This window comes from Populus euphratica, unplaced genomic scaffold, assembly GCF_000495115.2.
Source record: "Populus euphratica unplaced genomic scaffold, PopEup_1.0 scaffold20.1, whole genome shotgun sequence".
NCBI classification, from domain to species: Eukaryota; Viridiplantae; Streptophyta; class Magnoliopsida; order Malpighiales; family Salicaceae; genus Populus; species Populus euphratica.
The window spans coordinates 668,227-681,258 of NW_011499854.1; the positions used below are offsets into that span (position 1 = coordinate 668,227).

Genomic DNA, 13,032 nt, shown 5'->3' on the forward strand with positions numbered 1-13,032 from the left:
CATATCGGATAAAATTTATTTCAAGTTAATTTTGCATGCAAGGGAAGAAGGCGCCGACACGAAATTTGTTAGTTGTGAAATGGAAAAATGATGTATATGTTTCGTAGAATGAATTGAAAAAAAAAATTAACTGATAAATTATATAAAAAAATTATGAATGCTAATTAAATATTAAGATAATTTTTTTAATTTTAATATAAAAAATAAAAATAAAAAATAGATATAAATATTTTACCTCGTTTTTTTTATTTTATATATTTTATTTTATTTTATTTATTTTGAAGATTTACTATGGCGGTTAAGTATATATGATTTTCAATAAATATTATAAAAAAATAAAGATAAATTACAACAATTTCTTAGATGTATAATGAGATTATAAAAATTATTATGACTTTTTTAAAATCATTAAAAACATTTATTCCTATAAAAAAATAGTTAAAACTAAAAACTTTTAAGGAGAGATGATATTTTTAAGGGGTAGTATGAAAAAAGAATAATTAATTCATGAAAATCATATAAAAAATAAAAAAAAACATATTCTTATTAAATTCATGTGTTTTATTAGACTCTTATGTAATTATTAAAGAAGTAATTGAAAATATAACCATTAAAAACATTAAGTTTTGTTTAAAAAGTACGATATACTCGGATAATTTATTAAATAGCAATGTAGATGGAGATCTATTTTTTAAAAAATAAAATAAAATAAAGTTGTTGTGGTATATCGCGGGTGGTCTCTAAAGATGAAAGCTGAGGCACGCTTATAGCATCTCTAATAAGAGATACTATTTTAAAAAAACTAAATTAATAAAATAATATTTTAAATAATATGAAATATAGTTTTTTTATATATATTTCAATAGAAAAAAGCTATTTGAAAAGCTAAATTATATTAGAGTGGAATAAATAAATGTTTTATTTTTTTAATAATTTTGATGTTATTTTTTTTACATGGCTACATTTAATTAATTTATTTTTTTATTGGTCACAATTTGTTGGTTTTGACTTTTTTAAAAGATGGGTGGGAATAACTTTCATATGAGACAAACCATTTTAATATTTTATTTAGCTATTCCTTTGAAGTATAGAAAACAAGTAAAGAAAAATTAAGATTGTTTTTTTTTTTTAGCTCTTCATTTAATTCTTGTATTGGAGTTGCTTTTAGGCTCAGACTACGCCCAAATGCTTAGAACAATCAATTGAGTGAGTGGATAATATGTCCTTAGTTCACCCAAGTTAAGATAATAAAAATTATTATAGTAGACAATGCATCCTCTGGTATAACAATAATAATAATTTCAGCAATATAAAATTTAATTTTTATCCAAAACATCTTAAAAATCTTAATAAACTTGATCTCAATTCAAACACTTCCTTTAGTCACTATAAAAATAAGAAATCAAATTAAATAAAAAAACCACATTACAGGCCTTGATCCGCAATTTTTTGGAATGTTTGAAGGGTAATATTATATCCATTAAATTACCCTCTATAAAAGGAAGCTATTAAAACCAAAATTTATCTTTTTGTGGTCAAAATGTAGCTCTCTCCTCTATTTTTTGGCAGCCTTCTTTCTCTTCCTTAATATTTAGGGATTGGAATGTAAAAGAAATTTAGAGTCAATATATGATAACCTAGAACAACAAGGACCACGTCTAGTTTAGCAAAAACTTCACAGATTAAAATGAAATTTTTCATACCCTTTGAATAGTAAAAACAAAAAATGATCTTTTTTTTCTTATGCTTGTTTTTGTCAATATTGTTTTGAGTTTTTAAACTATAATATAAAATTTTATTTGGTAAAATAGATCTATAATTTAATGTTAGAATATTTTATGACACCTCGAATGTAAAAGAGTATGCAAATCAAAACAATTCCTAAAATTACACCAGCATAAAATGAAGAGCTGAAATTAAAAGTAAATAAAGTTTGATAGCTTTAATTTCAAGGATGAAAAAAAGTGGACCACTATGGATTGCATAATGCAATCCATAGTGAAATCATAAGAGACATCACATTGATTTTTACAGGGTAACCCTTACCTTTTTTAATTATAGAACTGATCTTATGATCACATTACGTTACAGATAAGATTTCAAGTTAATTTTTAATATAAAAAAAATAAGTGTTGTCTTATAAATGTATTTTTGAGTATCATAATTTTTTTAATTAAGAAATAGAAAAATATTGCTTACACTTAATAGAATAATTTGAGAAAGTACAGGTGTAATAAATGTGTTTTTGAGTATCATGATTTTTTTAATTGAGAAATAGAAAAATGTTGTTTACACTTAAGAAGATAAATAAAATATATATGAACTAATAAATAAAAAAAAAGTTGTTATTGTTAATTAAATATCAAAGCTAAAAACTGATTTTCCTAATAAAAATAAAAGATAGATGCATGTAACTTGATTGTTAAGAATAAATGATTTTCATTTTCATAAAGGAATCATATAAATATAATTTATGTATATAAAGTATATAAAAAAAGTTTTAAGGAAAATTACGATAATCCTTTGAAAAACTTTAAAAAGTAATCCAAAAATTAATTATTATTTAAAACGAGTGAACTGAGAAATTTAAAAAATAAAAGAGATGATGTTAGTTAAAAATAAACTACAAAAAAGGCAATATTAATTCAAATTCAAATTTAAATAATAATAAAAGTAAAAAAAATTACCAAGCCTACGTGTCTTGCAAGGCATTAGAAAGAACAAGTGTACCTGCTAATTAGTTTTTTTGAAGCGCAATCCCCTCACGATGTAAAAAAGTACATGGTAATCTTACGAGGTGTGTCCTGGATATGTTCTTTAAAAGTTATTTGTTCAAGTCTTATAAACTTTAGAATTTTTTAAAATTTATATCGTCGTTAACTTTAGAATCTATGAGATTAGTTAAGGCACACATTAGTTGATCTGAACACCCACATCAAACAACAAAAAAGAAGCAAATGACGTGTTTGTTTGCTCTACTTTTTTTGTTCTGGTAGATGACTTATCATGTGTTGGATAAAATTTTGATCATTTTTAGTTAATAATGAATCAACTTCATGTGTTTTGTTCTTAAAAATCAAATTTTCAACTTATTTTCATATAAAAACACTATAAAAACCTTAATAAACTTATTTTTAATTTAAAACACCCTCTAATAACTATAAAATGGGAAATTAAATGAATTAAAAAATGATTATAAATTGTATATGTTTTTTAGCATGGTTGGAGGGCAATACAATCTCCATTAAACTCCTATAAAAAAATATAAAACTATTAACATGAAAAGTGGTCTTTTCAAGGTTTAAAAGTAGCTATTCAAGCATTTTCTCTTTTATTTTTTAACATTTGAGGATTATAACATAAAATAAATGAAGTTTATCACTAAATTATAAATTAACAAGGATCAAATAATATATAAACTGAAATTTCTAGAATGAAAATGAACTTCTCTGCACCAAAATCTAAATGGTGTCCCCCATCCCCTAATGGTGGTAATTATCAAAATATTTCTTGATAAATCATATAAGAGGTTGTAAATTAAAATAAATCTAAAGACATAAAAACATGCAAATATAATTTTTTTTTTAAAAAATCAATAATCAGAATGAAAAAAAAGACTTAAATGCAAAAACAAAAGGATGGAATGTTCAAAGGATGAGTATAGTCTATAGTAAAACCATCCAAATTATTTTATTTTATTGTATAACTAGTTATTTGATCTATGTGCTACCACGAGTTATATTTTTTTTTTAAAAAAAACAAACCCCTTAGTATGAAAGCAATTTTCTAAAAAAATTCAAAGTATAAATGAAAAGGATCATGCAAATATCTAATCGAATAAACTGATAACCATATATGCAAATAAATAAATAAAAAATCATTAACAATAACCAAAAGAGAGACTAGAGAAATGCAAAAATTGAATTATTTATTCAGTTGTGTTTAATGAATTTATTTACGAAGATCAATCTATAACAAAAATTGACATATACTTCAAATTTATTGAATAAAATTAAAGGAAAAAAATTTCATTCAAGGCTACACATATTAAAAATATTGTAAAAAAATAAATGTTTTTATTTTTAAAAATAAGTTTAATCTATATAAAATAAAATAAAATTTATAGATAAATCACACCAACCTCGTAAAAATACTAAATACACTTAATATAATTAAAAAGATTGTTATTTCAAAATGCTAATTAAATCAAGAAAATCATAGAGAATGAGCATTAATCAAAACATAAATGTAAAATTAAAAAAAAAATATAAAAAGCAATAATTTTTCTTTTTTAAAAAAGAGGTGAAACATTATGGATAAACGAGGCCTAGCACCTGGTTCATAAAAAAAAAAATCTGCATATGGGCTTTAATTTTTTTATAAAGATAATAGTGCGGGTGACATATTGAACACTCCATTCTTTGCAAAAAAAAAAAATAAACGATATATTATCTATTATTATCAAGAATCTAGTATTGTGGTAATTAAAAAAATAGAAATCCTGCATTTTCGAATCTAGTATTGTGGTAATTAAAAAAATAATCCTGCATGTTTAATACAAAAACTATTTTTGAATCTATGTTTGACTTAAATACCCACGAACAGCCTTGAAATCTTATTTAATCAATTTATAGTCTCCAAAAGCTAAAAAAAACCACTCTAGAACCTAAAATCTTTCTAAACTCAAAAAGCAAGAATCCAACAAGCCCCCATCTCTCATCTACTAACAATTGTCTTGCGAGTTGCACTGCCACCCAAGTCTTGACATGATGAAATGAAGTTAGGGGTAAATTTTATAAATTCTATTAATTACAAGTAGAACTAAGGTATATTATAAAAAACTTATAAAAATTTAGAGTTAAAACAATATTTATATAAATAGTCAACCACATAAAAAAATTTATTCTCAAGTCCTCTAGCTTTCTATTTAACAATCATAGTTCAGTTTTATAAAAGTAATGCTTGGTAAACAATAAAATAATAGTTGAAATTATAAATATACGAGGTAATATGAGATAAAGAAAAAGAAAACTTCTAAAAAATTAAGGTGAAAACAATATTTATATAAACAATCATCCACATAAAAAAAATTATTCTCAAGTCTTTTAGCTTTCTATTACATTCGTAGTTTAGTTTTGTAAAATTAATGCTCGTTAAACAATGAAATAATATTTAAAATTACAAACTTGCGAGGTATTATGAGCTAAAAGAAATATTAAAAAAACAATGAAAACACAACATAGGATAAAGATACACACTCCATACGAGGTTGGAATAATTACCCACGATGTCTTCTTTTTTAATTTTTTTGTCACTTGTTTTTTTTTTATTTTCAATTTAATTATTTTATGTTAAGCTTGATTGGTTTTACGCTTAATGTTTTATTGAGGTTGATTTTATATAAAATTCTCATGATATTAACAATAAGTTTTGACATTGAATTAATGTTTAATTTAATAAAATAAAATTTAATTTTATTGATTCAAACCAATTAAAAATTTAAAGATTTAATTTTAAATTGAAAAAATATTCAACTTCTTTTTTCCCTAAGAAATTGCTTCTTTATCTTAATTTTTTGACTTAATTTTTAATTAAAATCAATATATTTATTATCATTTATGAATACATATAATTTTAATTGATTTTACTGAGTTCATGCATAAAATTTTCCGTTTGCAGTCAAATTTTTTTAATAATAAAAAAAGGTTAAAAACGTTAGTCAATTTTTTTTTAATAATAAAAAAGCTCCATCTAGAAACTAGTCTAAAACAAATTAAGTTATGGATAAATCTTTTTTTTTTCCTCCGCCACACGAGTTCTTTGCAAAATCGTGTTCTTTGTCAATAACTTGTTCGATGTTCCACTCGTTTATCAATAAAGTCCTCATGTCGGCTTTCACAAGCAAAACTATATTTATTAATTCTATTTGATTTTGTTGCATCAACTCCTTTTCTATATTGTGAAGGTTGCTTTCGATCGACACCACCACCATGGTGTCTAGAAATTCGATGAAAATTATTTTTAATATTAATATATTTATATAATTTAAAATTATAAAAACTTTAATTTTAAATAATTATTTTTTTAAAAATTATAAAACATGAGTTGTGTCGCAATCTTAAACAATCTATAATCATGCTATCTTTTATGTGGTGATGTAATTTAAAAATATAAATACAAATATAAATATTAAAAAATAAAAATTAAATACATATAAAATAATTAAAAATATAATCACTATTTAAACAACACTAAATAAAAAAATAAAAAAATGAGAGAGAAAATATATTAATTTAAATATAAATCAAAAAAAATATTTTAAAAAATCACATAAAAAACATGATTTTTTTTAAAAAGCCGAAATTAGAAAAAAAAAAAAAGAAAGAAAGAAGAAAGACAACTGAAAAACAAAACAAAAATCAAAATGAAAAGTTAATATCGGCCATCGTGATGGGAAGGTTCCAGGAAGACGACAAGAACGATTTTTTTTCATAGAACCCAGGACGGTGGAGTCCACCCGCTCAAATTGTCAAACCTCTTTGTATCATAAAAAAAAATAAAATCAGAATATTCTACTCTTGATTTCTTTTTCTTTTTTTAATATCTTTTTTAATAATATACCTTATCGTAATTTTAAAATTCAATCAGGAGTTATTCTTGAACACAAGTTAGGTTACAAGTGGAGTTAACACGTCATGTTGAGTTGAATATTCTGATTTTAAAATTATTATTATAATTTCCAAATTTGATTTAAATATTTATCCTAAACAAAACTTAAATTACAAGTAGAGTTAAAAGGTAATGCAGGAATAAAAATAATTATTATTTGATTTTAATATTTGAATTGAAAGTTATCCAAAATAAGATTTAATTTATCAGTTGACAGAGTTAATCCATTAAGTTAACCATAATTTTTTAATTATATTTATTATAATATTATTAATTTTAATATTTAATATAAAATATAATGAAAAATAAATATTTAATTATTTTTTAAAATAAATAAATCTAACAATAATGTATATTAAAAATAAAATAATTTTTTTCATGTTAAAAGTAAAATATATAATTATTTTGTTTTGTACAAAATTATCAAATAAATAAATCTTTTGTACAGTAACAATATCTAAAACATAAAAATATATGTTTTTGTTTTGTTTTTAAACATATCTCGAAGGACACCCGTAGACGAGAACTGTCTTGTCGTCGTAGTGGCTAGATGAATAGAAATTGAGAAAAATTCCACATGCGAAACCGCGTGCGCCCCGCCGTCCCTCGCATCAATTTATTTACCAAGGGTGGTTGGAGCTCGGGGGTTCCAATTCAGATACAACATAATTTGAGGATTAAGAAGCAAACAGGCATAGAAGGTGTGAATGAAAGGAAAAGTGCGTGGAGATGATTCATTAGCTGTCTTTCTTTGACTGACTGATGATGGTGTTACATGTGTATGCTCTGTGACGAGGAGTCTTGACCCCCCCCCTCTCTCTCTAATTTGTAAATTATTAATAATAATATTATTGATGAGAGAGGAGAAAATGTTAAAAAGTTGAGTTTGAGCTAGTTTGACGGCCGCGTCATTGAAGAAAGAAACAGAGGTTTTTTCATTTGGTAAACGCAGCGCAAGCTCCATTTCCTGCCTCGCAGAAGACCAAAGAAGGAGAACACGAGGAGATAATCATTCCTGTCTTTTCTTCCTTCTTATCTCTCAGAGCTGACCCGGGGATTAGCAAACAGTCGCTGCGTCCAAGTCATCATCACAATTTCATGTATCCAGACAACAACCTCAGCATCAGAACCAGCCTAGTATTTGATTAGATTTGGTTGGTTGGACAAGAATTTCAGCCCCAATCACTCCCTTTTCTTTGATTTGATTTGATTTTGCTACATAAACATATATGCGCGCGGTATCTGTATCTATCAAGAAACGCTAATATTAGTAAGAGGAGGGGGAGGAGGACCATATCATATCATCTGTTTTGAGATAGATAGATTGAAAGGCAGAGGCACAGACAAGTATAAGTATGATGAGTAGAGAATCAGTTGCCGCAGCAGGTGCTTCTCAGGCTTACACCTCCAACTCCGTCTTTCACAAGTTAAAGGTATCATCTAGCTTTAAACTCTCTCTCGCATGTATTTTTTTCAATCCCAGATGATGCACCCTCTTCTTTTATCACTCTTGCCTTTCTTGTAACCATCTTGGATTTGATTTATTTATTATTAACTCAACGAACCCAACTATTTATTATGGATGATATGGATCGAGTTCCTTCCAGAAAGCTTCTTTCTTTTCTGTCCTTTTTCTTAAAAGAATATCTCTTATCAGCTGTTTACATATGATCACAATTCCACAATGAATATTATTTGGCTTCTGTGGGATGGGATGGGGGAAAAGAAACATTTTGACCCGTCAATTGATTGATTGCAGTGTGGTGCCTGTCTCAGTTCTTCATCTTCTTCAGACTGTTCTGGTAAAGGCAAAAGTAAATGTTCCACTAAGAAATTGTCACATGGCTTCCACTTGGTCGAGGGCAAGTCTGGTCATGACATGGAGGACTACCACGTCGCCGAATACCGGAAAAAGAATAATCACGAGCTTGGTTTATTTGCCATCTTCGATGGTCATCTTGGCGATCGTGTCCCTAGTTATTTGAAAGATAACCTTTTCAACAACATACTTGACGAGGTCCTTCCCTCCATCCTATCTCTGTTGTTGTTGTTATTGTTTTTGTTGTTATGGTTCCTTTCACTCTCTTATTTTCCTGTGAATTGTGATGATGCTTGCAGCCCAATTTCTGGAAAGATCCCACCACTGCCATTAAGAATGCTTATCGCTCCACTGATAATTTTATTCTGGAGAACTCAATGCAATTAGGACCTGGTGGCTCCACCGCTGTCACTGCAATTTTTATCGACGGCAAAGACCTATGGATTGCAAATGTTGGTGACTCTAGAGCTGTTGTTTGTGAAGGAGGCTGTGCTAATCAACTTACAGTGGACCATGAACCACATACTGAAAGAAAGAAGATTGAGAAGAAGGGTGGCTTTGTCACAGCCCTTCCTGGTAACATATCACCGTTTTTTATCACTTTCAAGACTCTTTTTTTCTTTTGGTGGAACAGTTTGCCGACTGTGTTTGCTACTATAATGCACACAATTAATTGGGCTGTCATTTCCGTTGTATAAACTTATTGCACCACTCTAATCTCATTACAAGATGGCTTGGTTGCAGTTATTCTTCTTACTGAATAAACTAATAATTTCTCCAGGTGATGTACCTAGAGTCAATGGCCAACTTGCAGTTGCACGAGCTTTTGGGGATCATAGCCTTAAAGCGCATTTAAGTTCAGAGCCTGATGTAAGACATGTACCTATAGAATCAAATATGGAGTTTTTTATCTTAGCAAGCGACGGATTGTGGAAGGTCAGTCATTATAATATATATATAACTTCTAGTCTTTGAATTAGTGCATCATCATGCAATCTATTCCATGGTGTTTGTTTTTTTGGTTATTTTTTTCCAACCATGTATGAAATGATCCGACTTATCGTGACACTTGTTGTCATGTTGACACCAGACTACATTTAGTTGGTGGCGGACCTAGGAACTTAAGACTGTCGGTGTGTTAACCCAAAATATCATCTTCTACCAGCAGATGAATTAAATTTATGTGATTGACGTGGAAATTAATTGATTTATGGGAAGGATTAGCTGACAAAAGGATGGCTTGAATAAGTAAACAGAAAACAATGATGAGGCACTTAGTGGAATCATGGAATCAGGCATCTTAGATGATATTCAATCTAGTAATCCATTTTCAGAGCATGCATCTTTGTGATATCACCTGGATATACTTATTTAAGAACAGTTGACAATTTTAAGAAACTTATCACGAAGTTTTTACCATGTCTCCTGGCCATTTCAGCATGTTTTTGGAATTTCTTCCAACATGTTAAGGGGTGGGATTGATTTTAATTTGTAGGTAGGTTGCTTTGATTATAGCATGTCAAATTTCCAAGGAGGATTTGATTATCTTTATCGATATTGATTGATAGAATGAGGTTTAAAAATTTAGATTACAGAAGAAACTAGTTGGTAAAAAAGAACAAAAAAAAAACAAGAGATTTAATAGCTTAGAGAAGGGGGCAGTTAAAACTACTTGGGCAATTTACATTTTGGAGGCAATGCTTGATGGATTTTAGTTTCCTCTGCAGTGGAAATGACATAATTTTCCCGAAAATTTGAATAAAGAGAACTTGTTTTGGGCCCAGGATGGATCAGATGCTTGCCCATCCTTTACTGTTTCCTAATTAATTCTTACTTCTTAAATAATCAGATCACGCATATTACTTAGGAGTTTGTGATGGTTGAGTTTCCAAGTATTTTTTTATAAGTAGCTCTCCTAGCCCAGCATGAATGTAACTGACATGGTAGTGATAACAGGAACACTGTTTAGCATATAGGAAGCCTTGAGCTAGGTAAAGTTATTTGGGGAATTTAACCAAGAACTATACTTTGCCAATATGGGAGCGATTCTTGGTGAGCATTGTTAAAACTGTCCATGTAATGGTGTTGGTGTTTTAGCTTGGTAACTTAGCAAAAGAACTCTCAAAGTTCTTGCTTTCCTTTCTTTTCCCACATTCCTTTCTTGTCCTTTAAGCTCGGAGTACTCTCCCTGGTCAAATAATTGACGTTTCAAACCTTGATTTGGTTTTAAGACATTTGGTACAAGAAACAAACAAAAAGATTTGAGGTTTGAGTGATGTAGGGTTAAACAAATAATCTGCTGCTAGAAACAAAGAAAAAAGGGGACTTCAGTTGGGTCACACCTAGAACCCTTTCAAATGACATGGCTCACCATTAGAATTTGAATATTGAAAACTGATAACTGCTGCATCACACGTTAGAAAATATTGGTGTATTCACCAGTAATTGTCAACTTCTATTTTTTCATGCACCTGCAGAAAATAATATGTACAACAATGTTCAATAGGCTTTCATCTTTGTTGAGTATTTGAAGTCATTCCTTAATTCATATTTGCTGTCTACAGTTGTATGTAAATGTGACGTGTGTTGATTATTAAGTTTACGCATTAAGCACGAACTAGAGTCCTCAAAAACAAATGTACCCTTCTGCTGAAATTCTTCTGTCCCTGATCTCCCAGTTCTTAACTGATGCAAGAGCTTAACATATATTACAAGAAACAAATGGAAATTCACATATGGTACTCAAAGTTGCAGAAAATGGCCTTTCCATATTTTCAACAAGCTAGTACTAGGATCTTGAAGATTTAAGCCTAAAGATTACATGCTGGTGAGGAGGTAGGCTTAGGCAAAAAAATGGCCATGTCAATAAAATCAACATTTTGGGCTAGAATGGACTTCAATCCACATGTTGGTAGCTTTGTAAAAAAATCTGTCTCCTTGGATATTAAGTTGTAGCTAGCAAGTATAAAAATTTGCTCGGAGGTGTAGAGTTTCATGTTTTGTCATTTTACTTGTTGGTTTTGTACTCGAGATGCTTAATTTTCTATCGCAGGCTTTTAATATTTGAAAAGTACTTCACTTGTCAATGTTTTCTTGTCTTTTACTTGTAAGTTTCATCTATATATACATGTCTCAACCCGAGAATGGCATAAAGAATTGTTGAGTTAATGAAAATCAAGTTAAGCTTGACACCTTGTTTTTAGTGCTGTATCTCTTTGGTGGATTCCACTGAGACGTGAGCTATCTTAAACTCTAATCTCCAAGGTGGTGACTTTTCTCTATCTTTAAATTTTGGGAGTTCAAGTCCTTGTTCGTTCCGTTAAGAGTGGTGATTTTCTATGAAGTTGTGATTTTCGTATCCCTAAAGGGTCGAACATACAAATATCCAGAATTCCCAATGAAATTCCAATCTCCTTTCTGGTATCATTAACTATGATCAAGTAGGACATGATCATAGTAATTGGTGTGCTCACAACTTCCTTAAAAGTTACACAGCAGCAGGACCCAGGTTAAACTCCATAACTGAATGTAAAAAGGCCAAGTTGTCTACATGCCAAGCTCAACCTCTACATCCTTGGCTTGTCATGATTATCAGTTGAGCATGAGCTTTGCTAAAATTAGACTAGTCAAGCTGGATCACATCAAAGCCCTATTCATTTCCAAACCCACACAAAATTGACACTGACAGTCAAGGAGCACTATGCATCAATTTGTCCTAAGATAATATTCAATCTGTATAGAATTGCTAGGCTGAAACTTCTGAACTAAGTTCTCTGTCGGTGCACTAGCATATGAAAGTTGCAGTTCTTTCTGTCATTGGAGTTTGGAAGCATGTGCTGAACCATTGAATCACATATGTTTACTTCTATGATTTTTGCTAGAGGCCTGAATTGCAACAAAACAGTACATGATTACCGAATTCCCTCCATTGAGCGTACATGATACTGAATCACTTGTGCAGGTCATGAAGAATCAGGAGGCAGTTGATTTAGTGAAACCAATTAAAGATCCAAAAGCAGCAGCTAAGCGCTTGACATCTGAGGCACTGGCCAGAAAGAGTAAAGATGATATATCATGTATTGTGATCCGCTTTGGATGATGCCAGTGAGAAAGCACATCTGCAGCACCAAGCCCCGCTTTCTTTGTTCTCGGTATCCCTTTAAAATGGTCAGCTGATGGGGTCTGTCCGTTTGAAGCCTATGTGTTGTAGTAGTTTTGCTTTCAAAGATAATCATGTTAAAGAATGGAAGTTGAGGTGGAAGTGTGATGCATTTTTTGTTTGAACCATGAAAGAGATTTACCTCGTTAATCCATGAACCACCTCCCTATACAGGGGCTGGGAGTAGTCTGTAGAGATTATTGAGCCATTAATGGGGTTAGTTATTTCGCTGGACAGACGATAGATAGAAAACAATAGTTTAATTCTGTGTATAGAGGTTGTGGACATAAATAAATAGAGATGGACTCGATTTTCATATAATGTATGTGTCATACTGGTTGTGGCTGCCAAGGTGCGCTAATGAAAGTGTAGGTTTTTCATCGCA

The 13,032-nt window shown here is 29.4% G+C and overlaps 1 protein-coding gene across 1 annotated transcript; it reads left to right on the plus strand.

The window, feature by feature from the left end:
- Window positions 1–7,400: 7,400 nt before the first annotated feature.
- Window positions 7,401–13,032, plus strand: LOC105122496 (probable protein phosphatase 2C 44). The gene is made up of 5 exons (XM_011021622.1): window positions 7,401–8,102; window positions 8,429–8,686; window positions 8,788–9,064; window positions 9,270–9,424; window positions 12,450–13,032. Exons 1-5 carry the CDS (start codon window positions 8,025–8,027, stop codon window positions 12,585–12,587), a joined length of 906 nt encoding a protein of 301 aa, XP_011019924.1. The 5' UTR covers window positions 7,401–8,024; the 3' UTR covers window positions 12,588–13,032.

Excerpts from the sequence above, each read along its gene's own strand:
- LOC105122496 (XM_011021622.1), top strand. The coding sequence starts at position 8,025 with ATGATGAGTAGAGAATCAGTTGCCGCAGCAGGTGCTTCTCAGGCTTAC. Across the intron at positions 8,103-8,428 it reads CCGTCTTTCACAAGTTAAAG|TGTGGTGCCTGTCTCAGTTC; the intron begins GTATCATCTAGC and ends GATTGATTGCAG. Across the intron at positions 9,425-12,449 it reads CAAGCGACGGATTGTGGAAG|GTCATGAAGAATCAGGAGGC; the intron begins GTCAGTCATTAT and ends TCACTTGTGCAG.